The 24504-nt window shown below is 44.5% G+C and overlaps 1 protein-coding gene and 1 long non-coding RNA gene across 2 annotated transcripts; one reads left to right on the top strand and one right to left on the bottom strand.

Moving 5' to 3' along the window:
* Nucleotides 1-296: 296 nt before the first annotated feature.
* Nucleotides 297-8193, bottom strand: LOC116274210. Its single transcript, XR_004182828.1, has 3 exons — nucleotides 8111-8193; nucleotides 6855-7190; nucleotides 297-880 (listed from the first exon to the last, which is right to left on the bottom strand). It is a non-coding gene; the product is annotated as an uncharacterized LOC116274210 (long non-coding RNA).
* Nucleotides 8194-8230: 37 nt separating this feature from the next.
* SMIM20 (small integral membrane protein 20) lies at nucleotides 8231-23299 on the top strand (the record flags this gene model as incomplete). Its single annotated transcript, XM_009206627.4, has 3 exons — nucleotides 8231-8525; nucleotides 21803-21859; nucleotides 22644-23299. Coding segments are annotated over 3 exons (390 nt in total), but the record flags the coding sequence as incomplete, so codon positions are not given.
* Nucleotides 23300-24504: the final 1205 nt, after the last annotated feature.

Genomic DNA, 24504 nt, shown 5'->3' with positions numbered 1-24504 from the left:
GTAGAGGAACTTAATATGTGTTTATTGTTATTATAGCTGTGGCACTGAAAGAGTTGGGTTAAATAAAATGCAATCTCATGGCCGGGCGCAGTGGTTTACGCCTGTAATCCCAGCACTTTGGGAGGCCGAGGCGGGTGGATCACGAGGTCAGGAGTTTGAGACCAGCCTGGCCAAGGTGGCGAAACCCTATCTTTACTAAAAATACAAAAATTAGCCAGGCGTGGTGGGCATCTGTAATCCCAGCTACTCAGGAGTCTGAGGCAGGAGAATCGCTTGAACCCGGGAGGCAGAGGTTGCAGTGAGCCAAGATCGGTGCTCTCTATCCTGGGTGACAGAGCAAGACTCCGTCTCGAAACAAAAAAAAAAAAAATGCAATCTCTCACCAGAAGTTGAAAATCTAGCCTGTGAGATAAAGAGACACTTAATTGTAATATGTGGCACTTCGCAAAAAGTGACAAACACTATTATATAATCAGTATATGGAAAAAAACACCATGAAAGCTGCAGTAGATTAACAAGAGCTGCAAATTCCTTATCACTGCTTTCATCAAGAGCTTGAGTTCCCCTCCTCCTTGAAACTGTGACCTGTTGACAAACAGAATGAGGCTGAAACAACTCTGGGTGTCTTGCAAGGCAAAACCATGAGAAAGCTTGCAGCTGCTTCCTGATTCTCATGGGGCACTCCCTCTTGGATCCGAGCTGCCATGCTGGGAGATGTTACCTATGGGGGCTCCAGTTGACAGCCCCAGTTGAGCATCCACTGTTGGCCATAGGAGTGAACCATCCCGGACAGTCCAACTCAGTCAGCTCCCAGGTGACTTCAGCTGTTCCAGTGCCCAGCCACACCTTGTGATGCAGAATGCCCAGTCAACCCACAGAACTGCAAGAGATGATACAATTGTTGTTTTCATCTTTAAGCACTAAGTTTTGGATGGTTAGTTATGTAGCCATAGATAAACCAAACAGGAGTTTAGGAGAGGAGAGTTCTTTTCAAGTCAAGTGATCCTGGAAGGGCTCCTAGAAGACATGGGATTTGAGAATAACCTTGGAGGGAACGTCTGTGACAAGAGACTCACAGGAGAAGATCATTCTAAAGAGAGGAATGAGTTAGAGCAGAAGCCAGAGTGGGGTAAAGGTAGGCTGCAGGCGGCACCTGGCAAATGGACCAGAGCTGCCTAAGCAGGGTGCTGGGAGAAATGGGCTAGAGCCAAGCTGAGACGGTTGCTCGTTCTAAATCATGGTGGCTTTGGGGACAGGCTCTTTTCATTGCCAGGAAGGAAAACTCATTCCTGCTCTTCCAGGTAAAGGGGCTTTATGGGAAACAATGGGATTTTATGAGTTGGGAGATAAGAATCTGTGGAAAGAATAAAAACTAAAGAGCAGCTGGACCTCCCAGAGAGATACCGGAATTGGAAGTTGCTCAAGATCCCCCAGTGGCCGCCTATCACAGGCACAGCAAAATCCTAAGCCCTTCACATGGTCTGTGGGGCCCACAGCATGGTGCGCTTGCCCTGGCTACCTCAATGATCTGATTTCCTTTCACTGCCTCCTTCACTCACTCTGTTCCGGCCACACTGGATTCCTCACTGATGTTTGAACAGCATACTCTGGGTTCGGCACTTTTGCACTCATACATCTTGCCACCAGGATTGTTCTTCCAGATATTTACATGGCTCCCTCCTCTTCACTCAGGTCTCTGTGGTCTCCTCAAGGGTGACTGCTTCCTCCTGCCACAGTGCTCTTGCCTGCTCTATTTTTCTTCCCAACACAGTATTATTGCCTTTTTAAAAAATCTGGCTCGGTGTGGCGGCTAACACCTGTTATCCCAGCACTTTGGGAGGCCAAGGTGAGCAGATTGCTTGAGCCTAGGAGTTCAAGACCAGCCTGGGCAACATGGTAAAAAACCCAACTGTAAAAAAAAATACAAAAAATTAGTCGGGTGTGGTAGCGTGCACCTATGCTTCCAGCTCAGAGGCTGAGCGGGGAGGATGGTTTGAGCCCAAGAGTTGGAGATTGCAGTGAGCCACGGTCACACCACTGCCCTCCAGCCTGGGTGACAGAGTGAGCGAGACCCTGTCTCAGGAAAAAAAAAAATATATATATATATATATATATATGCGCCAGGTGCAGGGGCTCATGCCTATAATCCTAGCACTTTGGGAGACTGAGGTGGGTGGATTGCCTGAACTCAGGAGTTTGAGACCACCCTGGGCAACATGGTGAAATCCATCTCTACTAAAATACAAAAAATTATCTGGACATGGTGGTGGGTGCCTGTAGTCCCGGCTACTCGGGAGACTGAGGAACAAGAATTGCTTGAGCCCGGGAGGCAGAGGATGCGGGTGAGCCAAGATCTCACCACTGCACTCTAGCCTGGGCAACAGTGTGAGACTCTTGTTTCCAAAAAAAAAGAAAAAAAAAGATATATATATAATTATCATTTGCCTCCCCAACTAGAATATATGCTCCATGATAGCAAAGACTGTATAATGCTTAGAAGAGTTCCTGGCATATAGTGAGTGCTCCACAAAAATGGTAGAAAATAGTGAATGAATAAATGAATCCCAGGCAGTCGCAGGGCTTGAGGTATCTTGTTACTTCTCAGCAGGAGGAGTTTGTGGATCTTCATTTTAATTCTCCTCCAGTGTTCTCTGCTTCCTGTATTCCCAGGCAATTCCCACCCCATCTACTCGCTAAGAGCTTTCTTCTCACAGCTCCTGCTGACTCATAACCACGGCTTACTCACAGCTCCCCTCGAGCTGCTACTGTGTTTCTTTGTGCATCTGTCCACCGTCTGTTCCTTCGGCTGACCTCCTGATTCTCCCTGGTTTTCCAGTTGAAGTTCCAGAAACAGAGAATCTGATTAGGTCAGCCCATTCTCCATTTAGGCAGAGGTTCTGACCTTTAACTCTGGTCTGGGTCAGACATCCACATGGCTCCATCAGCTGTGACCACAGGCACAGAGCACAGCAACCTAGATACAGAGAACCATTGTCTCACTCAGCAGAGGCGCATGGATGCAGTGGGTACCTTTAACGACCTGTTGACAATAACTTGAGGCTTCTGGTCAGGGCAGTGATGGACCAGATCTATGTCTTCAGAAGGTAATTTTAATCACCCTGTGTATTAGTCTGTTTTCACGCTGCTGATAAAGACATACCCAAGACTGGGCAATTTACAAAAGAAGGAGGTTTAATGAACTTACAGTTCCACATGGCTGGGGAGGCCTCACAATCATGGCAGAAGGTGAGGGGCACGTCTCACATGGCAGAAGACAAGAGAAGAGAACTTGCGCAGGGAAACACCCCTTTATAAAACCATCAGATCTCATGAGACTTATTCACTATCATGAGAACAGCACAGGAAAGACCCATCCCCAATTACCTCCCACCAGGTCCCTCCCACAACACACGAGAATTGTGGGAGCTACAATTCAAGATGAGATTTGGGTGGGGACACAGCCAAACCATATCACCCTGTGAATAAGACAGTTTACTGATGGAAGAGGACACACAAGACCAGTTAGGAAGCCATAGGAAGGGAGAGCTGATGAGGACTCAAGTCAAGCCAAGGTCAATGACAGTGAGGAAGAGTAGGAGCAAGTGGGCCTTGAACCTGAAGCTGTCCACCAGCCAAATGATGCTGGAGTTCAGCAGAGCAAATAATCTGGAAGTCATAAAGGCATGATTTAAAATTATGGGGTGCAGAGCATAGCAACAGATTCGCTGAGATGGACATTTGGGGAAATCTCTTACATGGAAAGAGTCAAACAAAGAAGAAAAACCTATATATACTTATATAGATGGGCAGAGACTCAGCAAGTCACAGAACCCCATAAAAACAGAGAAGCATTTTCCCCACTTACTTTCTTATTCTCAGCAACACCAGCCCAGAGGTTCTGCATGAGATTCCACTCTGTTTCAAGCCCCAAGCTTCAAGTCTGTTTTTCTACAGCCAGGAACATTATTTCTTGGGAATCCACAACATTCTAAAAATACATTCGCTAGGCTGCAGTGCCACAATTAGTAAAGCTGCTGTCCCAGGAAACCCTCATCATCATTTTGCTTAGATCAGAGAGCGGATTAACTTTGATGTCTGTCTGAACCCTGTGCGATACACCACTGGCGGTCTGCTCCCTGCAAGCATTCAATCTTCACATCCAAGGGAAGAGGAGAAAGTGCTGGAGAGAAGCCCAACCCAATTCTTTCCCCAGTGATTGAGATGAAAATATGCACCCTAGGGCTGCCAACATATCTGACTTGCATCCTATCTCCCTACATCCCTGGAGCTCTCTCTCCCTTTGCACAAATACGTTCCCCCAAACTCAAACCTCCTTTGCCTTTCCCAAACATTAGCACAGTGATGAAGCCCCAAGTGCTTTCATCCATGCCATGTGTAGGAGGTAATTGTGTTAATTTTTGTATCTGTTAGCACTCCTGGTGGCATGCCACTGAAACTGACTCCAATTTAAGTCCAAAGGAAGTTTATTGGAAGCATGTGGGGTGGCCTGCAGAATATAATGAACACTCAAGAATCAGATTGCAAGGGGAAACAACCAGGGAAGCTCCAGGATTACAGGCAAGTGGGAGGTATACGACAATCACATCAGAACATTAGCAACGGAAGACAGCTACTGCAACAATGCTGTCCATCTTTGCATCACTATTTTCATGGTCCTTATTTCCGGGAGAAAAAGTACAATTGGACCAAATGATCCAGTTGGATCGTCCCCACACTCAGGCAACACAGGCTCCCTGACATCACAAAGCATTGTAGATTGGTGGTTAAGAGCAGTATCTGGAACTAGCCAGGCTGGGTTTGAATCCTGGCTCTGCCATTTACCAGCCACGTGACCAAGTCATTCTCAGTATGCCCCAGTTTCCCTCTCTGAACATGAGGATACCTAACCCTAGGTATTGGTGAGCACTCAATGAGCAAACCTGTGATACTGACTATAGAGGGCAAGTGTTCTACTAATCTTGATGTTAGTATTGATTAGGAATACACAAGGCCCCTGAAACTGCAGTCCATCCAAAAAGGCCAAGATGAGAGGTCATTCTCCAAAAGACATCAGGAGCTTTTATTAAGGGAAACTGGGTGGCCAAAAAGCAATTACAATCCTCTGCTACATCTTATCCCTCCACCAGACTGTGGACACCACGAGGACAATAGATTCTGCTGTTTTCCTCACAGTTGTATTCGCCAGCACCTGAAAAGTGTCTGGCATGTTGTGCCTGGCTCAATGAACCACTATTGAATTCACAAATATTGAATGATTCCTACTGTGTTCCCAATCAACTAGTCCAATGTTTTGCGTGGGAGTAGGCACACAGTAAGTATTTGCTGATTTAACTGATAGGTCAGTGGGAAAAGAAAAACTGGAGGAGTGTGGTTTTCTCAGAAATGGGGAAAACATTGGAATCAAAGAGATGAGCTTGCATTTGGCAGGACTTGGTGGCAAGTAAGTGATAGGTAACTGTTTTCTGGTGTGTTGATGTCAATTATCTATATGAATGATCTAGACAACCTAATCATTTCTGCTGGTCAACTAATGCCTTTAGATCATCATCAAGGAGATGAGAGAAACCATGAGTCACTTGGCACATCACCTTGGAACGGAGAAGCTCATCTGCCCCAATGGACTTGTCTCTGTCTTAGAGGCACTCCCGGTACCTCACCAGGATGCCCTATTCTCCTGGCAACCCTCCTTACTGGCTTGCAGGTGCCTGTGAGTAGGGCTTGGCTGGCCATCCTGCCAAGCTTGCTCATGGAGACAGCAAGATCTCATGGAGGAGCATATCAGGTCAGACATCACAAGAGCTAAGACCTCGGACAATGCTGTGTGACCTCAGGAGAGTTCTGGTCTCTGGCTGTCAGTGACCAGATCTATAAAATAGAGTAATCCTTGCCTTGCAGCTCAGGGAGGTGTTACCCAAGTGGAGTCACATCCTCAGAGATTTCATCTGGAACTCCTTCTGTTGTAAAAGACAGAACCCAACTCAAACTGGCTTCAGAGAAAGGGGGACCCTATTGCTCATGTTACTGAGCAGTCTAGGGGTAGATCTTCTTTGAGATACAGCTGGCGCAAATCAACATTAGCATCTGATTTCTCCCCATCTCTCAGCCCTCCTTCTGCTGTACTAACTTCCTTTTCAGTCCCTAAATGATGGCCCCCAGTAGCTCGAGTCTCATTCACTCAAGTTCAAATCCAACTTTCCAGTAGCTGGGATAGACTATGGTTGGCTCAGCTTCGGTCATGTGGCCAGGAGGATGCAACTACATTGGGTGTTCAGGACTGATTCCCAATCAGTACTAACTTCAAGACTGAGTCCTGGGTGCCAACCAATCCCTGTGATGAGGAAGCTTGGTCAGGCCCTTATGCTTAACTCTCAGAGCTGGGAAGAAGTAGGATGAGGATGGGGAGCCCTAGCTTATCTCATGGACTAAAAGTGGGAAAAAAGTGGGTCCCAGAAAGATATCTGGGGTACTATTCACAGAAAAAAGGGAAGTGGCCACTGGGCTGATACAATGAAGATGCCCACTACTCCTCGGTATTTTCCTTCTTTTTTTTCAGAATCTCACTCTGTCACCCAGGCTGGAGTGCAGTGGTACGATCTCGGCTCACTGCAAGCTCCGCCTCCCAGGTTCCAGCTATTCTCCTGCCTCAGCCTCCCAGATAGCTGGGCCTACAGGCATGTGCCACCACACCTGGCTAATTTTTTTGTATTTTTAGTAGAGACGGGGTTTCACCATGTTGGCCAGGCTGGTCTTGAACACCTGACCTCATGATCCACCCACCTCGGCCTCCCAAAATGCTGGGATTACAGGCGTGAGCCACTGTTCCCGGCCCTCACCTGGGTATTTTCTATCGTGTGATATAAAGCCGGTGTCACAGGTTCCCTCTGTGTTATGAAGTCTTCTGTCCTCACCCTAACAAGCTCCTGGAAGTGCCCGAGGAGCAGCTGCCACACTGCAGTCATCTGTCTTCCTCCTCTGAATTTCTGTAGCCCGCAGGACCATAACACGTGTCGGCAGCAGGCCATGTCGGTCATTAGTTATCTTCTTATGGATATATTCTATCTCTTCATCTATGTGACAGGATCCTGGAGAGCAGCGGTCACATCTTATTCATCTTCGTGTCCCCTTAGCACTCTGCCTGGTGTTCGGGGCATGGCAGATAGTCCATGAATCTGGGGAGAGATTGGATAACTGATTTACATGCTTCTGGAGCCACAGAGGTAGACGGTAGCTTGATGAAAAGACAGAGGAAACCTGTCCTCTCCAAGCTATTTTGAAACGCTTGTAGATCTGTCGTGGCCTAAATAATGCTGCTAGGGTCAAGATAGATATCCTCTTTGCTCCTCAGGCCCAGCTGCTGGCATGATTCCTGCTTATAAAGGCGTGGAGGCCCAAGGAATCTGGGTCTCAGCTGCGCAGTCTCCCTGTGCAAGTCACAGTCAGGCACAGCCCACCTGTAAGGGCAGTGAGGTGCAGAGGGCAGAGGATGGCAACTTGAGGAAGAGGAAACAGGTATCTGTCCTCAGTGGCCCCCACCCAGACAGTATGGCAGTGCTCCGTGGCCCCATGGATGGAACCGGACGCTGGCTCTCTGCCTTGGCCAAGGCATCCCAGCACAGGCAACAGGGAGAGGATGGGATGGAAAAAGAGAGTAGCTCGGATGCTGAAACAACGTTTCTCCTAGGCTAGTCTTGGTGCAGAAGCCCCGGGGCTCCGGTTTTAGAATCCCCCAGCAGACCCTCTCGGGCCAGAGATTTGCCCCTTTGTCCCTCATACGAACAAACCTCCCTCAAGAAGGACGAGTGAGTCGTCCAAAGCCGCGCAGCGGAGCCGCGGTTCCCTCTCCTGTAAACTAAGCCGACTGACACAAGGATTAATTGCGCAAGCGACAGAGAGCATCCGGCGCACGGCGGACAGTCGCTAAATAAGAAATTAATGGGGGATGGACGAGAAAGCTGGCTGGTTAAGAAGGGGATGGTAAAGGAGGTCTGGAGGGTGCTGGGTGGAGGTGCTGAAGGAGGAACCGGGCCGAAGGAAGGAAAGCAGACAGAACAGGGCCCGCAGGAATCGAGCGCAGCAAAACAGCTCCAACCTCAATCCAACGCCAGCACCTGGCCAGCACAGCACGGAAGCCCGGGGAAGGTGGAGGGCGGGGTCCGAGGCTCCGCCTGTGACCCCACCCCTTTTATGGCCCCGCCCCTTCCAGTCATGAGGCCCCGCCTCTGAGTCCACCCCTTCCTCGCTCCCCGCTTCGCCCCTCCTCCTCGTCCCTCCCCCAAGGCCCGGAAGCGAAAGCCTCTCAGCCTCTTCCCAGCGGGGTCACGGGCCGGCTGTCGGTAGCCAGGTTTCCGAGAGTGCGGGGCGGTCGGCGGGTCAGGGCAGCCCGGGGCGCAACGCCATGTCCCGGAACCTGCGCACCGCGCTCATTTTCGGCGGCTTCGTCTCCCTGATCGGCGCCGCCTTCTATCCCATCTACTTCCGACCCCTAATGAGATTGGAAGACTACAGTGAGTGATCTCTGACCCCGTGCGGTGACCTGACCCCCCCACACACATCTCCCCCTCCGTGAGCTCCACGTGGTGCCGTGGAAAGAACTTGGCTCGAGGGTTAGGGAAAGCCAGGTTCGAATCCTGCCATGTGCAGCTTTGTGACCGTGGACAAGTTGCTCAACCTCTGGGACCCTCAGTCTCATCTGTGAATATTAATAGCTACATCATCTATAGTAAAGTGCCGAGCCTCCTGTGAGACTCAGGTGGTCATGTATATGAAAGCAGTCCTCTCATAAGTCAACGCTAAGTACTAGTTCATATTTACAGTTAAAATTCACTGCATGCCTATTATACGTCAGGTTAGGCATGTGTTGGATCGTTTCATTTGCACAAGCTCACCTTGAAGTATGTACGTAAAACATACCCATTTTACAAATAAGGGAACTGAGGCTCAGAGGTTTTATAACCTTCCCAAGGTCACACATTAAGTGACAAGGCAAATATATCCTACCCCAGGCCTCTGTCCGGAGTCTTCTTGGAGCATTTAGGCTGGAAATGGTGACTGGAGGAGCCAGATGGAACCCTGATCCTCCTGAGCAGAAAGGTGCTTTTACTGCACTTCATTTCCACTCCCAAAGATGTTTTTTGAGCGGGACTGTTTCAAACCCAAATGTTAACCTGGGGCTTTTAGTTTTTTCTCTTCTTTTTCCTCAAATTGTTTTTCCGATTCTGCTGGTTTCCTTCGTTTTAAGCCGGTTGCTCACATGGTAATGGTGAATATCCTGGGAGTAATTTTCCTTCTTAATCATTCCAGTCCTATCATTCTAAAAGCCAAACTCTTCTTCCTTGAGACCTATATCTCAGCAAGGATTAGCACTTTCATACATCTGAAACCATCTGTCAGAGAGAAAATATTAGGCATTAGAGGCTCATTTTTGTTCACCAGGAAACTCGAATCGTCTTGAAGATGGAAGAGGGCCAACCCTGCCCTTTGGGAATATTAACGGACACTGAAAGCTTGGCGAATTGAAGGCGAAAGCTCCGTGTAAACGTTCTGCCCATTGCAAATGTTACAGCAGTCGGTTTCTGGAGGCAGAGCATTTTAAGTGCCCACTCAAGATTTCCTTGTAGCTTCTTCTCATTAGCCAAGACTGAAATGGCCACTGTGTTCTGCCTTTCAGCTTATCTGCATGCACCATGTGTGGGAGTAAGGTGGGCTGTGTGATGCCCTGCGGGATCTGTTGCCACCATCCTTCTTCACTGGACGCCTGCCCCAGCGATTATATTAAGGCCACTAGAACTTGGGACAAAGGGTCTGCTTTGCATCCCATTGGAAAAGTCAGTTCTGCAAACTAGAGCTGTTGGTTCTTATCTAGGAGTGATTTTGTCTCTCAGGATATTTGGCTCAATCTGGAGACATTTTTGCCTGTCACAACTTGGGATGGGGGTGTCGAGTGTTGCTACTGGTTTCTTGTGGATAGACGCCAGGGATACTGCTAAACTTTTTGCAGTACATACAAGACAGACCCCCATGACAAAGAATTACCCAGCTTAAAATTCGAGTGGTGCCTTGGTTGAGAAACCCTGCTTAAGGTGAGATGGTCAAGATGTGGGTGTGTACTCTGTATCCTAGTAACAGTCTTTTAGGGATACTCCAGAATCTGTGGTTGTCTGAATGTCTTGAGACAGACAAATCAGGTGATGTTCATCTGTGGGTGAACATTTAGTGAATGTAACTATAATATCTGCATGTTTAACTGGAAGGCAGTCTGTGCCTTCCCGCTTTTCTGGTCCTTTTTTTTTTTTTTCTTTTTTTCCGCTGTCACCCAGGGTGGAGTACAGTGGCCTCATTTCAGCGCACTGCGGTCTCCTCCTCCCAGGTTCAAGCAGTTCTCCTGCTTCAGCCTCCTGAGTAGCTGAAATTACAGGCGCCCACCACCATGCCCAACTAATTTTTGTATTTTTTAGTAGAGATGGGGTTTGGCCATGTTGGCCAGGCTGGTCTTGAACTCCTGACCTCAGGTGATCCACCTGCCTTGGCCTCCCTAAGTGTTGGGATTATAGGTGTGAGCCACCATGCTCAGCCTCTGGTTCCATTTTGATTAATTTGGCCAACTCTGTTCTGGGGATCATAACTGATTCTTTTTTCTGAGACAGAGTCTCGCTCTGTCGCCCAGGCTGGAGTGCAGTGGCATGACCTTGGCTCGCTGCAACCTCTGCCTCCCGGGTTCAAGCAATTCTTGTGCCTCAGCCTCCCAAGTAGCTGGGAATCAGGTGTGCACCACCAGTCCTGGCTGATTTTTGTATTTTTAGTAGAGACAGGGTTCTGCTATGTTTGCCAGATTGGTTTTAAGTGCTTCACCACAAGCGATCTTCCTGCCTCAGCCTCCCAAAGTGGTAGTGTTACAAACTGACTGCTGTAACATTTGTAATGGGCAGAGTGTTTACACAGAGTTTTTGCCTTCAGTGCCGGCAACTGATTCTTTTAAACAGGTAAATATTGCTGAACAGGTAATATTTGTGGGAAGTTTACTGTATGTTTGGCACTCTTGTAAGCACTTCCTATGTATTAACCCATTTAGTGTTGATAACAGCCCTTTGTGGCAGCTGCTATATGATCATCATCCCCATTTTATATGTGGATAAACTGAGGTGCGAAACAGTTAAATTACTTGCACAAGGACCCACAGCTGATGAGTCACAGATCTGGGACTTGAATTAGTATCCTTAATCCCTAAACCAAGACAGCATACTGCTTGTCTAAGGGGGCAAGAAAAGGCAGTAGGGGAGATGAGTGTCTACATAGCCTACTAGATGAATGACCCTCATCTAAGTTACTTCAGCTCTCTGAGCCCTGCCTGTTTCCTCATCTGTAGCAGTGTAGTTCACTGGATTGAATTTACAGGGTTTGGGGTGAATTAAATGAGGTAACAGGTGTGGAACACCTAGTATAGTCTTATATTAGACATTTCATTAAAATGTTTACAAAATAATGAGCCACAAGGGCAGGAATGTGAGACATGGAGATTTTAGCAGGTGGATAGGCCTGGAGCTGGCTGACCTCGCAGTAAACTGGGGTGAGGTGTTCATTATCAGGTCACGGAAACCCACTGTGTGGTTGGAGCTTCAGCTCATTCCAACACATTCAACTAGCATTTATTTAGCATCTCACTCTCTTTTTTAGAAGAAACCTGGATTCTGGCAATCGCTAGCTACCTGGCACTGTGCTGGGTGTGGGCTGCACCTAACCAAACAACATGGTCAGTCACTTCCTTCTATTGTGCTCTTCCCACCCTTGTCCTGTCCACCTCGCTCCACCCATTCCTGGGACTGAGCTGCTTCCATTGTGCCCCACCTACTGCCCATTCTCTACCTAGCAGCCACAATGGTCTTTTCTGGTGACTTTTGGTTGCTGGTCTCTATCTTATTTGCATTTGTGGTCAGAGAACATGGACTATATGATTTTGATTCTCTGACACTGGTCAAGATTTGCTTTGGGGCCTGGTACAGGTCAGTTTTTGTAAATATTGCCTGTGTGCTTGGAATGGTGGCTATTGTTGGGTACAGAGTTCTGTATCTGTGTATGTTAATTACAGATCAAGCTTCTTAATTCTGTTTGAATTTGGACGTCCTGCGGCCATGTTATTAGGTGCGTACAATCTAGAATATTCTGGATAATTTTTTCTAAGTATTATTATATAAGAATTCTCTTTATTTCCACTGTTCTTCCCCATCTCTATTTTATCTGATTTTATTGTGCTACCGGATTCCTTTCTTTTTTTGTGTTTTTTTTTTATTTTTGAGACGGAGTTTCGCTGTTGATGCCCAGGCTGGAGGCAGGCTGGAGGCTGGAGTGCAATGGCGCAATCTTAGCTCACTGCAACCTCCGCTTCCCAGGTTCTAGTGATTCTCCTGCCTCAGCCTCCCGAGTAGCTGGGATTACAGGCGCCCACCACCACACCTGGCTATTTTTTGCATTTTTTAGTAGAGACGGATCTCACCATGTTGGCCAGGCTGGTTTCGAACTCCTAACCTCAGTTGATCCACCCACCTCAGCCTCCCAAAGTGCTGGGATTACAGGTGTGAGCCATTGTGCTCAGCCCAGATTTCTTCTAATATTTTCCTGGCTTATCTGTTTCTCTCCTCATATATGCAGCCTTTGTCCTTATGTGACTATCTTAGAACTAACATAAACTAGATATTTTAATCTGACCCGTTAATCTCTTTTAACTATTAGACTTGATTAATTTTAATTTATTCTATTTACTGACATGTTTGCATTTATTTTTCTCACCTTATTTTGTGTTTTCTTTTTTTTTTTTTTTTGAGAGAGAGAGAGAGAGTCTTGCTCTGTCACCAGGTTGTACTGCAGTGGCAAGATCTTGGCTCACTGCAACCTGTGCCTCCTAGGTTCAAGCAGTTCTTCTGCCTCAGCCTCCCAAATAACTGGGATTACAGGCGCGTGCTGCCACACCCAGCTATTTTTTTTTTTTTTTCTGTATTTTAGTAGAGATAGGGTTTCACCATGTTGCCCAGGCTGGTCTCAAACTCCTGAGCTCAGGCAATCCGGCAGCCTCAGCTTCCCAAAGTTTAGGATTACAGGCATGAGCCACTGTGCCCGACCTTCTCTTCTATTTCTATGCTTCCTTTTTTCTTCTTTTCTGCCTCAAGTCTTCTTTATTCTTCTCTTCCCTCTACTAGTTTGAAAGTTTTAAATTCTATTTGTGTTCCTTTGTAATTAAAGTTTAGAGTTAGCCAGTATCTTTACCCTTGAACAATACAAAGTCCTTATAATGCCTTAGCCTTTGTCCCATGCACCTTTCATAATATATTTGTCCTGCCTGGTGCCTATCACTCAGCAAATCAGTTAACACCAGGACTATTGTATCTGGTCACTGACTGTTTATCTTCACCTGCGTTCTTTACCTACCGACCCTTCTTACATCTCACTCCTTTCTAGCTTCAGTTTTCTTCCTTCTGACATACATCTGTTACTACTTCTTTGGTAAGAATTTGTAACTGGGAAACTCTGTTTTTGTCTGTTGGAAAATGTATAGAACTGCAGATCTTCTCCTGTGGTTTTTGAAAAGTTTGTTATCACATCATCCACATTTGATCATCTCACTTGCTTAATTACAGTGCTCCAATAACCCTTTGGTGTCTTGGAAGTCCAGCCAGCGGAGGGTTATTGAAGTATAGTTATGTGCTGCATCATATTTTGGCCTGCGATAGACCACGTGTATGACAGTGGTCCCAAAAGATTATCATGGTGCTGAAAAATTCCTGTCGCCTAGTGATGCCCTGATGATCCCGACCCTGTGTGGGCCTACGCTAATATATGTGTTGTATCTTAGTTTCTCACACAAAAGTTTAAAAAGGAAAAAATAATAAAAATTTTAAAATAGAAAGATGCCTATAGAATGAAGATATATAAAGAAAGAAAATATTTTCGTACAGCTATACATGTTTGTGCTTTAAGCTAAATATTATTATAAGAGTCAAAAAGATTTAAAAATTAAAAAGTTTACAAAGTAAAAAAGTTAGCTGAGGTTCATTTATTACTGAAGAAAGAAATTTAAAAAAATAAATGTAGTGTAGCCTAAGTGTGCAGTGTTTATAGAGTCTGCAGTAGTATATAGTAATGTCCTAGGCCTTCACATTCGCTCACCACTCACTCACTCACCCACCCAGAGCAACTCTCAGTCCTGCAAACTTTATTCATGGTAAATATCCTTTATGGGAATACCATTTGGAAAATATACAGTGTTTTTACTGTACCTTTTCTAGTTCAGCTATATTTAGATATACAAATCCTTACCGTGTTTACAGTTGCCTGCAGTATTCAGTACAGTACCATGCTGTACAGGTTTGTAGCCTAGGAACAATAGGCTATATCACATAGCCTGGGTGTGTAGTAGGCTACGCTGTCTAGTTTTGTGCAAGTACACTCTGTGATGGTCGCACAACAATGAAATCCCCTAAGGATGCATTTCTCAGAATGTACTCACACAGTTGAGCAACAGAGGACTGTATGTTATTAAGAGCAGTGATCATATTCACTTTTACAAGCATCACTCAGATTGATTATATGTGAACTAGAAGCTGGAAGGGTCAAATCTGGGGACAGGAAGGCCAGGTACAGGAAGGCTGTATTTCCTGTGACCTCAGGGAGAGGTGACTGTACCCTAAACCAGAGTGGTGGCTATGGGAGTGGAGAGAAGTGACTGCATTTGGGAGCCACATTTAAGAAGCAAACTGGTGGGTGTGGTGGCCCACATCTGTAGTCCCAGCAGTTTGGGAGGCTGAGGCAGGAGGATCGCTTGAGCCCAGGAGTTCAGACCAACCTGGGCAACAGAGCGCAACTCTGTCTCATTTGAAAAACAGAAAAGAAGTAAACTCTACAGGGGTTTGTGGCTGATTAGCTATAGGGCAAAGAAGGAGAATGGCACCCAGTGTTCTGGCTCCAGCAGCTGAGGAGATGGAGATGCTGGTCATTAGCAAGAAGGAATTGGTTTTAGGGGTGAAAAGACAAGTTAGTTTGCTTTTGGGCATTTAGGTAGCTTTTGAGGTTGAGGTAGCTGATGTGCTCTTGGAGATTTCCCATGGACAGTGAGTGGGCTATACCGATCTGGGGCTGAGACTCTGGATGCGAGCTGCAGCTGGAGATGGAGCATCATCAGTATGTGGCTGGGAATCAGGTCTCTGCAGTAGGTAAGGGTTCCCAGGCAGCGTTCAGAGATTTTAAGGGGCAAGCTGGCCCGGGACAGTGTGCTGGGGAACACCAGTGTCAGAAGGGCTGAAGCACAGGCGGTCAGAGGAGGAGAAAGGCCCACTAAGGAGACTGAGGAAGAGTGGCTAGACAGGTTTCAAACCAGGAGAGGTGTCAGTTACAAGCCCCATAAAGACAGCTTTTCATGAAAAGGGAGTGTGGTCAGCAGGGTTAGGCTGCTTAGAGACAGTAAAAGAGGTAAGTGAAAATATCTATTATATTTAACACAAAGAGGTTAAAAGTGATTGGTTATATTGTTAAACATGCTTTCAGTGGTTTGGAAGTAGGCAGAAGGCAGGTTGCGGTGGATTGAAGAGTAAATAGTGTATTAAGTTGGCTATTTATAGATGTTTGGCTGTATGGAGAGGAGAATGGCAAAGTTTCCAGCAGGTCACAGGGTCTGGAAAAAGTTTTGTTTTAGTTTTGGCTGGAAGAGATGGAGGGCCAAGAAAGTCTTAGACAGAGAAAGCTGCTAGAGAGAGAAGACAGTCCACAGAGTGGGAGGTGGCATAGGATCCTGAGCTCAGGTAGAGGAAAGAGCTGTGGACCAAAGGCAGGGCACCTCTTCCACCAGCTCAGGAGGAAGGATGGCGTGGATGCTGCCATAGGTTTTATGTTGGCAAGTTGTGGGCACTTCAGGTGGTGGCGTCTATTCCCTTTCTGACACAGGAAGTCAGGTCATTTATGAGTAAGAGGCACCAACTCTAGGCCATCCTCTCCCTCCTTGGAGCACTGTCTTCCCTGGGCGTCTCCACTGTGGAAGGTCCTCCTGGATTTGCTCTTTTGCTCCTGCCTTTCAGCCACTCCTGTTAGCCTTTCTTGTTAGGCCTTCTGTCCTGACTGTCCTTCATACATTTCACACCCCAGGATTCTGAGACTACTGGGCAGAAGGCCATCAATTCTTGGATGGACAGGGCAGAAGCCTAGTCCCTGAGAACTGGGTTACTCGTAAAAGCAAGACTTAGGGCCGGCAACTGGCAAGGCAGTCCATGTAGAGCCAAGTGTCAGATCGGTTCAGGCCCTTCACCTCTGCCAGCATGGGTATGGGGACAGGTACGTTCCAGGGTCTCTGCTGGAACAAGCATACAGGCAGCAGAAAAGAAGGGGAAGCCTGCTTAGGTGAAACAATGCCAAGGAGATCCACGGTTGCAGAGCAGGCAGCCACTATCACCAGACTGCCTTATTGGATTTCATTTTGGCATTCAGCATGATCTTCAGCTCTTTTGTTAACTCAGCAAGGCTTTCCTGAGTGTTCTGTGGAGCACAAGGTCAGTTCTGTACATGATACCTCAAGTACTGAAATGAGCGCTGGGCAGATGATGGCATCAGTGGGTCAGTGACCCAAAACCAGAAGGCTGGGTACAGTTCTGCTGTACTTCTGGAGGGAGTCCCAGACGCTTTTTAGCTTTCACCGTGTTGGCATAGTGTGTTTGGTCTGCAGGGGTCACAGTTAGGGAAGAGTACAGATGGCTAATCTGTCTTTGTTTCCTAGAACTAGACAGTGACCCTGAATATGGCCTTTTACAAATAGCATGCATTTGAGGCCAGCCTGTGAAATTAGACAGAATAAGATATTTTCTGTGATCTTGTTCATTTGAAATTTTAATTGGATGTTCAGAAGCCTAAAATCATAGGGTTTTGCCAGAAGGGGTTTGAGCTCATTTCCATCCCCTCATTTAGTGACTTGTCCAAGGTTACTCAGCACATTAGTTGCTGGGGGGACACTAGACCCTAACTCCCTTGACCTTGCCTGTACTTAATGCCCTGACTCACGATGCCTTGAGACAGTGAAGAATGTTCAACAGCCAGCCAAGTGAAAGGCCACAGGGGAGAGCTATGAGGCCTCAGTGCTGCTGCTTCTCGGTCCTGCTGATTTCTGCTGCACCTTGCTGCCCCGGCCCGAAAGGATGCTCTGCCTAGGCAGCACAGGGTACTAGAAATCACCGGATGCAGAAAGAATGCTTACCTTGTAAGAACATTTTCCCTATGACATGCCAGGCACTTAGATAGAATATGCTTTTCAGTCCTTTCCCCATTATAATTGAATGAAATGCGCAGGCTGACCTGATCTTGTTTTCTAACTGGCATTACACAGTTCCCTGGATTCAGGCAGGCTCCAGTGAGGAAACAGACTTGTTGACACTGTTGGGAGGAGTGCAGTGCTTCAAGTGCCCACTTGGTCCCCTTCAGCCAACTGGGTCCCACTCGCTCCTGTGGTCATTTGGTTTCCCCCTCAGTCCCAGGTTCTTTCTCATCACACTTGCTTCTGCGGTCATATGGCTTCCCCTGGGCCCCTGGTTCCCACTCGCCACCAGTGAACCTCCAGTTCTGGAATACCCCAGAGGCAGATGGCGTCTGTGTCTAGGTACCAGCAGCAACATGGCTGCCCTGAAAACTTTTGAAAGCAATTTTATATTTGCTACTTTTTAAAAGATCGCTTCTTTGAAATAATCACCATGGAAGAGTCAAAATGGTGTTGGACTTTCCTATGCATGTTGTACAGTTATGTGGTTTTTGTTAGTTAAGAAAGAAACTCAAACTTGGGGAAGCTGAGGCAGCAGAATCACTTGAACCTGGGAGGCAGACGTTGCAGTGAGCTGAGATCACGCCACTGTACTCCAGCCTGGGTGACACAGCAAGACTCCATCTCAAAATAAATAAATTAATAAATAAAAGAATCTCAAACTGACGAAAGATCCAAGAACAGTGCAGTAAATTCCTATATTGTCCTTCACCTTGATTTACCAGTTGTTAACATTTTGCCACATTTGCTTTCTCCCTCATATATAACATATATAGATATATACAGATACAGTTATATTTCTATATATTATAATTATTACTGTTATTTTGCTGAACCATTTGAGAGTAGGTTGAAGACGTTGGGAGCTTTCATTCCTAAACACTTCAGCCTGTATTTCTGAAGAACGAGGACATTCTCTTACATAATCACAATACGGTTTTCCAATCTAGGAAATTTAACATTGATGCAGTGCTGTTACAGTTTGAGCATTTCTAATCTGAAAATGGAAAATGCCCCAAAATCTGAAATTTTTTGAGCTCCAAAATGACACAAGTAGAAAATTCCACACATAAGTACTTAATATAAATTTAGTTTCATGCACAAAATTATTAAAAACATTGTATAAAATTATCTTCAGTCTATGTATATAAGATGTATATGAAACAAACGAAGTTAATGTTTAGACCTGGATCCCATCCCCAAGATACCTTGTTATATATATATATGCAAATATTCCAAAATCTGAAAACAATCCTAAATCCAAACCAATTCTGTTCCCAACCAATTTCAGATAAGGGAATATATTCAACTTGTATGGAATATACAGCCCACGTTCAAATTTTGCCATTTGTCACAATTCAAATTGTGAGTTGCTTTTATTTTATTTTATTTATTTCATTTATTTATTTTTCTTTTTTGAGACAGAGTTTTGCTCTTTCACCCAGGCGGGAGTGCAGTGGCGCGATCTCAGCTCACTGCAACAGCCACCCCCCAGGTTCAAGTGATTCTCCTGCCTCAGCCTCCCAAGTAGCTGGGATTGTGGGCACCTGCCACCATGCCTGGCTAATTTTTGTATTTTTAGTAGAGATAGGGTTTCGTTATGTTGGCTAGGCTGGTCTTGAACTCTTGACCTCAGGTGATCCGCCCGCCTCGGCCTCCTAAAGTGCTAGGATTACAGGTGTGAGCCACTGCGCCCTGTGGAATTGCTTTTATTTTAACTATTTATTGGCAGGAGGAAATGGGGAGGTAGGTTCCCAAGGTCATACACTGCACCAGCTTTCATTTGCTTTTTTATTTTAGGTTTCTATCTGCTGATCCTCCACTAGAGCACCCTCAACCAGTAATCCTGAGACTGCTGAGGGAGTTGGGGCTCGGGTATCCTGCAGTAGTTGCATTGTTGTGAATGTTCAAGTAACAAGTCACACAGTCAATATATTTCCCGGTGTGGACATTTAATATAAGGATATGTTTTTGTTTTCAAAGACTTAAACATTATTAGGTAGATTCTTTTACTACCGTACAAAAAAAAATCAGCCAGTCTGCATGTATTACTAGTTTTAATATTACACTTTGGCCCCTGGACTAGAGATAACATCCTCAATTAAAATTACAAATCACACCACTGCCTTAGCACCAGGGGGCAGAGTCGGGCTTGCTGAGACTCTGGAGTGGGGAGTTTTTTTACCCAGTGTGCCATAGTTGGGTTTAAATCATTTCTCTCCTGATAGAAATGTACTCACTAGTGAAGTTGGTAATACGTTTATCCTGATTTGTTTACATAGTTAAACCCCTGACTTCTGCCATTACCCTTTTCCTGAGGTTTATATACATTTGCTGTTTTCCAAAGATAGGGAAATAGAAACTCACTGTCAACCTCAATCAAGATGCACTGCTAAATCGTGAGGGACTAGTTTCCGTTTTCCTTTTAGCGTATTCTGCATTCACAAATAAAGTGTCTTTGTGTTATATCATGAATTTACATAAGACTGCTTTGGCCTTAGAGTATTTATAAAACATTAATGGATTAAAGAACCAGGGGATGTAGATAGGACGCTAATACCTGGTTATCATTTGGTAGAAACTGGCTCAGCAAAGTGGTTTAAATTTCCTGACCAAGCCAAAATACAGAGGTGGTTGCATTAGGACAAGGATTATAAAGAGATTATGGTCTATTTAAAATAAATCTTCAGCCTTGCTTCAGCCTCATTAGCAATTAGCAAGAAAGTGTGAAGACAGGGATTTCTTTCTCTTCACTTGGTTCTCCATTGCATCATAAGAGGTTAGAACACAATTAGGCATTCTGTCCTTGCCACCAAAAGTCAGCTTCCTTTGATGCTTGGCAGTCTGCCAGCTTCTTTTGCTTTGCAGTACCTGCCTCTGGAGAACGTGTTTGGTACACCAGGATGTCTGATTTTATTAAATCTCTAAGTCTAGAATGCTTTCTGATAATTATTTTTTAAAACTCAAATCTAAAAAAAAAAAAAATACTCAAATCTTCCCTCTTCCATAGTATCAGAAAATAGACCTTTTAGTTATAGAAAATTATTTCTATTTTTGTTCCTGGCAAGGCTGATGACTGTGGGCTTTTACATGTTGGCATCTTCCAAGAGCATGTTCAAGACATCCATGCTCTGAGACTTACATATCTATAGGGTGGTGGGACTCAGTTCTACAATGATTTAATGTCTTCAGAAATGAGGACACCTTTTGTGTTGAGTTATTTCAGAAAGTCTAACATTTTAGAGGCTCCATAATATCCACTCTAGATGGAAGAAATCTTTTGATATATCTTGAGAGAATCTTGGTTGCCATTTACCTGCTCTTTTTCAGAGAGGAACAGTGAAACCATCAGGCCACTTGTTGCCTATAATAGGCCTGAGTATCCTATGTGTTCTCTCCATCCCCCTTAGACTTGGATATCAGGATTCCCATAATCCCCGTTGTCCAGTATTTTATTTGCCACAGCAAAACTTAGTATTGATAAAACTATCAGGTCGGTCATTTAGGATTGACTTTCTGTCTGTCACATGACTAGAGAAGCAAGTTCAATGAATATTAGATTTGGCCAAACCCTGTTTCTTGTACCTTTATGTTTGTGTAACTTTATGAGAATCCAGAGGCCAGAGTAAAGAAAATGGCCTGATACTAAATAAGAACTAAATGTGGATTTAAAGAAATAATCAGCCTGATTAAAACAAAGGTCCGATTACGACATTTCGTCACTATAATTTAGTTGTAAACGTCCTTCAGCTCTAAGACTTTCTCCTGAAAAACTGCCATTTGTTTGTCAAGAGACTTAAAATAATAACTCTTTGTTTTCACAGACCTTGGGTTTATTCTAAACCACTTAGAAAGACGTGTCAGAGTGCTTCAAGCCCACAGATATGAAATGCCCAATTTCTCTTGGCCCTTGCCTGTTGGACATCTCCAAAGAGACGGGCTTAGTTGCTGTCGCTACAGTGCGCTTACTAATTGGCACAGCACCTGCAATCAATTAGGGAAGCTTCAATTATCCAAACCAAAGCCACCCACCCAAAGATTAATTTTCTGCTCTATTTCCTATCAAAAACATAGCATATTTAGCTCTGAGTCTAGTCCTTCAGTGGAGTGCATTTTAGACATATAAACTACATCGTTTTCTTCATTGTACTTGTTGCTCCAATTCAGCAGCTTTTCCCTCGTGATATCACACCCACCAGTTCTTTCAAAATTGTTCCTTTTTTGTTGTTGTTTTCTTGTCTTTCCAAAATGCTGAGATCACAGAGAAAAGATGTTAGTTGGGGAGCTTTTCTTTTGAAGTATGGATTCCTTTATTCTTTTGAAAATACCCAATCTCTTTTGCATTATAGGATCTAACTTCCACAACCTAAAAGCTCTGCATAATAGCATATCTGAATTTAACAGCACTCCTAAATACTGTTTTCTAATTGTCCCATGTAAATACAAAGATGTCTCTCTCCCCGCCCCACTTCTAAAGAATGATGTTTCTCTCGTGTTTCTCAGAGAGGGAGCAAGCCATAAATCGGGCTGGAATTGTTCAAGAGGATGTGCAGCCACCAGGTAAACTGAAAAAAAAAAAAATCAAAACCATATCTCATTTGTACTACTGTGTTGTGTGGTTAGTGTGTATTTGCCTTGGCATGGAGAGTAGGAAAATGCCTTTTAGCTTAGAGACAAGATTGTGATTTTGCTATTTATTTCTCAACGGTTGCCATTTATAGATGCCACCCAAGACTTCATTCTAATATTTCACTCCAGAATACTTTTTGCATGTTTGCCAGGTTCCTCTTTTCCATTTTATAAGTGGGCATAAAAATGTTAACAAGTGCACGATTAGATATGAGACACGAATAGCTGTTTGGCCGACTTATTTACCAAGCACCTATTTAAACACTCCCCTCATGGGAAAATAGTGTTTACTTGTCAGCTATTTGAATTGATGTGGGGTTCTGCTTTGCACAAGGGCTAAAAAGCTTCCTTTATGACGGAATGGTTAGTTCCTTTAAGAGGATTCAAGTTAGCCAGGAATGAGAGGTTTCTCATTTATTAACCAAACCTCTTATAATCTGTGGCAACATTCTTTTTTATTTGTTTATTTTTAACTAGGCCAGATGTAGGTCTTCCTATTATGGGGTACAATTCCTGAGCCATTTAAAAGTCCCTTATGGCTGCCATGGCTTCCTGGCCATTTAATGGCAGGGTTCCGGCAGCCTGCTCGCACCATCTCAAACTACACTGTAAATTGCACAGCTCAATTCTGATGTCGTTTTGTTTGTTTGGGGTGGAGGAAAGTGGAAGGACATTTAAAAATGAATCCTGTTTTTGTTCCTGTGTCTTTCCATAGGGTTAAAAGTGTGGTCTGATCCATTTGGCAGGAAATGAGAAGGCTGTCACCAGCTCTGATTAAGAAAGGAGATTTCTTCATGCTTTCAATCCTGCATGGGGTATAGTCAGTCACCTCACCAGAGAATGACGGCTGGAGAAGAAAACTCCGTAATACCATAAATAAGAGTGTTTGTAATAAAAGACTGTGCACAAGGATTAATATTTCCCTTCTTAAGTATCCAAAGAACTCTGGAACAAATTATACCATTAGGAAGGTTTTCGTGATTCAGTTGATTTTCCAAAAATGAAGCTATCTCACCCAGCTGGGTTTGGAGCAATCTGCTTATTATTCTGTCGTTACCACTTACTCAAGCGAGCTGTGATATGAATACAAGCAACCAGTGGGCTCGGGAAGGTCCGGGTCTATTTTGCCATCTTCCAGATAAGAGATTTCAGTAAAAAACTGCCATGCTGAGCTGCCTTATAGAGCTCTTTGAAAATGTTCAAGTTGATAAAGCTCTTTGAGGACAAGGTACTTCGTGCACCTCATGCTGAAGATTGCACCATGTTGGAACATAAATATGAAGCAAGTCAAACTAGATGCATACACTTGTGTAGAAATCAATAATCAATTAATAGAAGTGAAAAAATAAACATTAAAATGATTTATTTCTACTTTGCAGTGGTGTCTTTTTGTAAATCGTCTTTCGTAAAGCAGTTAAATTATAGTGCCGAGAAGTACAGTTTGACTAGATTATATTTGACTAGATATCTGTGTGCGATTCATCTCTTTGTACTCAGGTAAACATTTTAGAGGCAAATAACAAGTTTGTTAAGACAAATATTATTGAATGGTGATTCTCTACCAGGTTCCTCACTAGGTGCTGCAAAGATGAAGGTGAGAAGACAGGTTGAGTATCCCTTATCCAGAAAAGCTTGGGAAAAGAAGTGTTTTGGACTTGAGATTTTCTTGGATTTTGGAATATTTGCATATATATGATGAGACATTTTGAGGATGGCACCCGAGTCTACATGAAATTTATTTATATTTCATATACTTTATACACATAGCCTGAAGGCAATTTGATACAATATTTTAAAATAATTTTGTGCGTGAAGCAAACTTTTGACTAAAACCATCACATGAGGTCAGGTGTGGAATTTCCCACTTGTGTTATATTGGTGCTCAAAAAGTTTCAGATTTTGGAGCATTTCAGATTCCAGATTAGGAATGCTCAACCTGTCTTCTTTCCCTTCCTCCCTCCCTCCCTCTTTCCTTCCTTCCCTCCCTCCCTTTCCTTCCTTCCCTCCCTCCCTTTCCTTCCTTCCTTCTTCCTTTGCTCTGTCTAGCCTCTTACTAGATGATATGCTTCTGAAGTGGCACACTTTTTCATTTTTATATTGGAATGTCTTGCATATTACTGTAGGCTGTCTATGAACTGCCTGATGACATAATTTTATTATTGTGAACCTGGAATTTTCTTGACAGACAGCTGGCCCAATTATGTAATTACTGTCAAGAAGACATAAGGTTGATAGTTCTAAAACCAAAGTCAACATTTTTGGTAGGCATTCTCTAACATTTAATTGACTTACAGTTCACAATCCAGTAAAAGAAGTTGACTCATGAGTGGTACATTTGACCACTTCTTTTTTTTTTTTTTTTTTGGAAAGGGCACCAGGAAGTTATATAACTTAAAGTCAAACATTCTGTGTGAGCATGATTGAGATTTCTTTATGACCGAAGCGAGCATGTGGTACCATCTGCTTTGGAAGATGTCCAGGCTAAAATGACTGTGTCTGAGTTCTGTAGAGAAGAACTATGGGGACTCGATTGACTGTCTTTGATGGAACAGACCCAGATTTATCTCCTGAGTGGA

This window comes from Papio anubis, chromosome 3, assembly GCF_008728515.1.
Source record: "Papio anubis isolate 15944 chromosome 3, Panubis1.0, whole genome shotgun sequence".
NCBI lineage: Eukaryota > Metazoa > Chordata > Mammalia > Primates > Cercopithecidae > Papio > Papio anubis.
The sequence above is the reverse complement of the archived record's forward strand: the minus strand, read 5'-3'. Positions and strand labels throughout refer to the sequence as shown.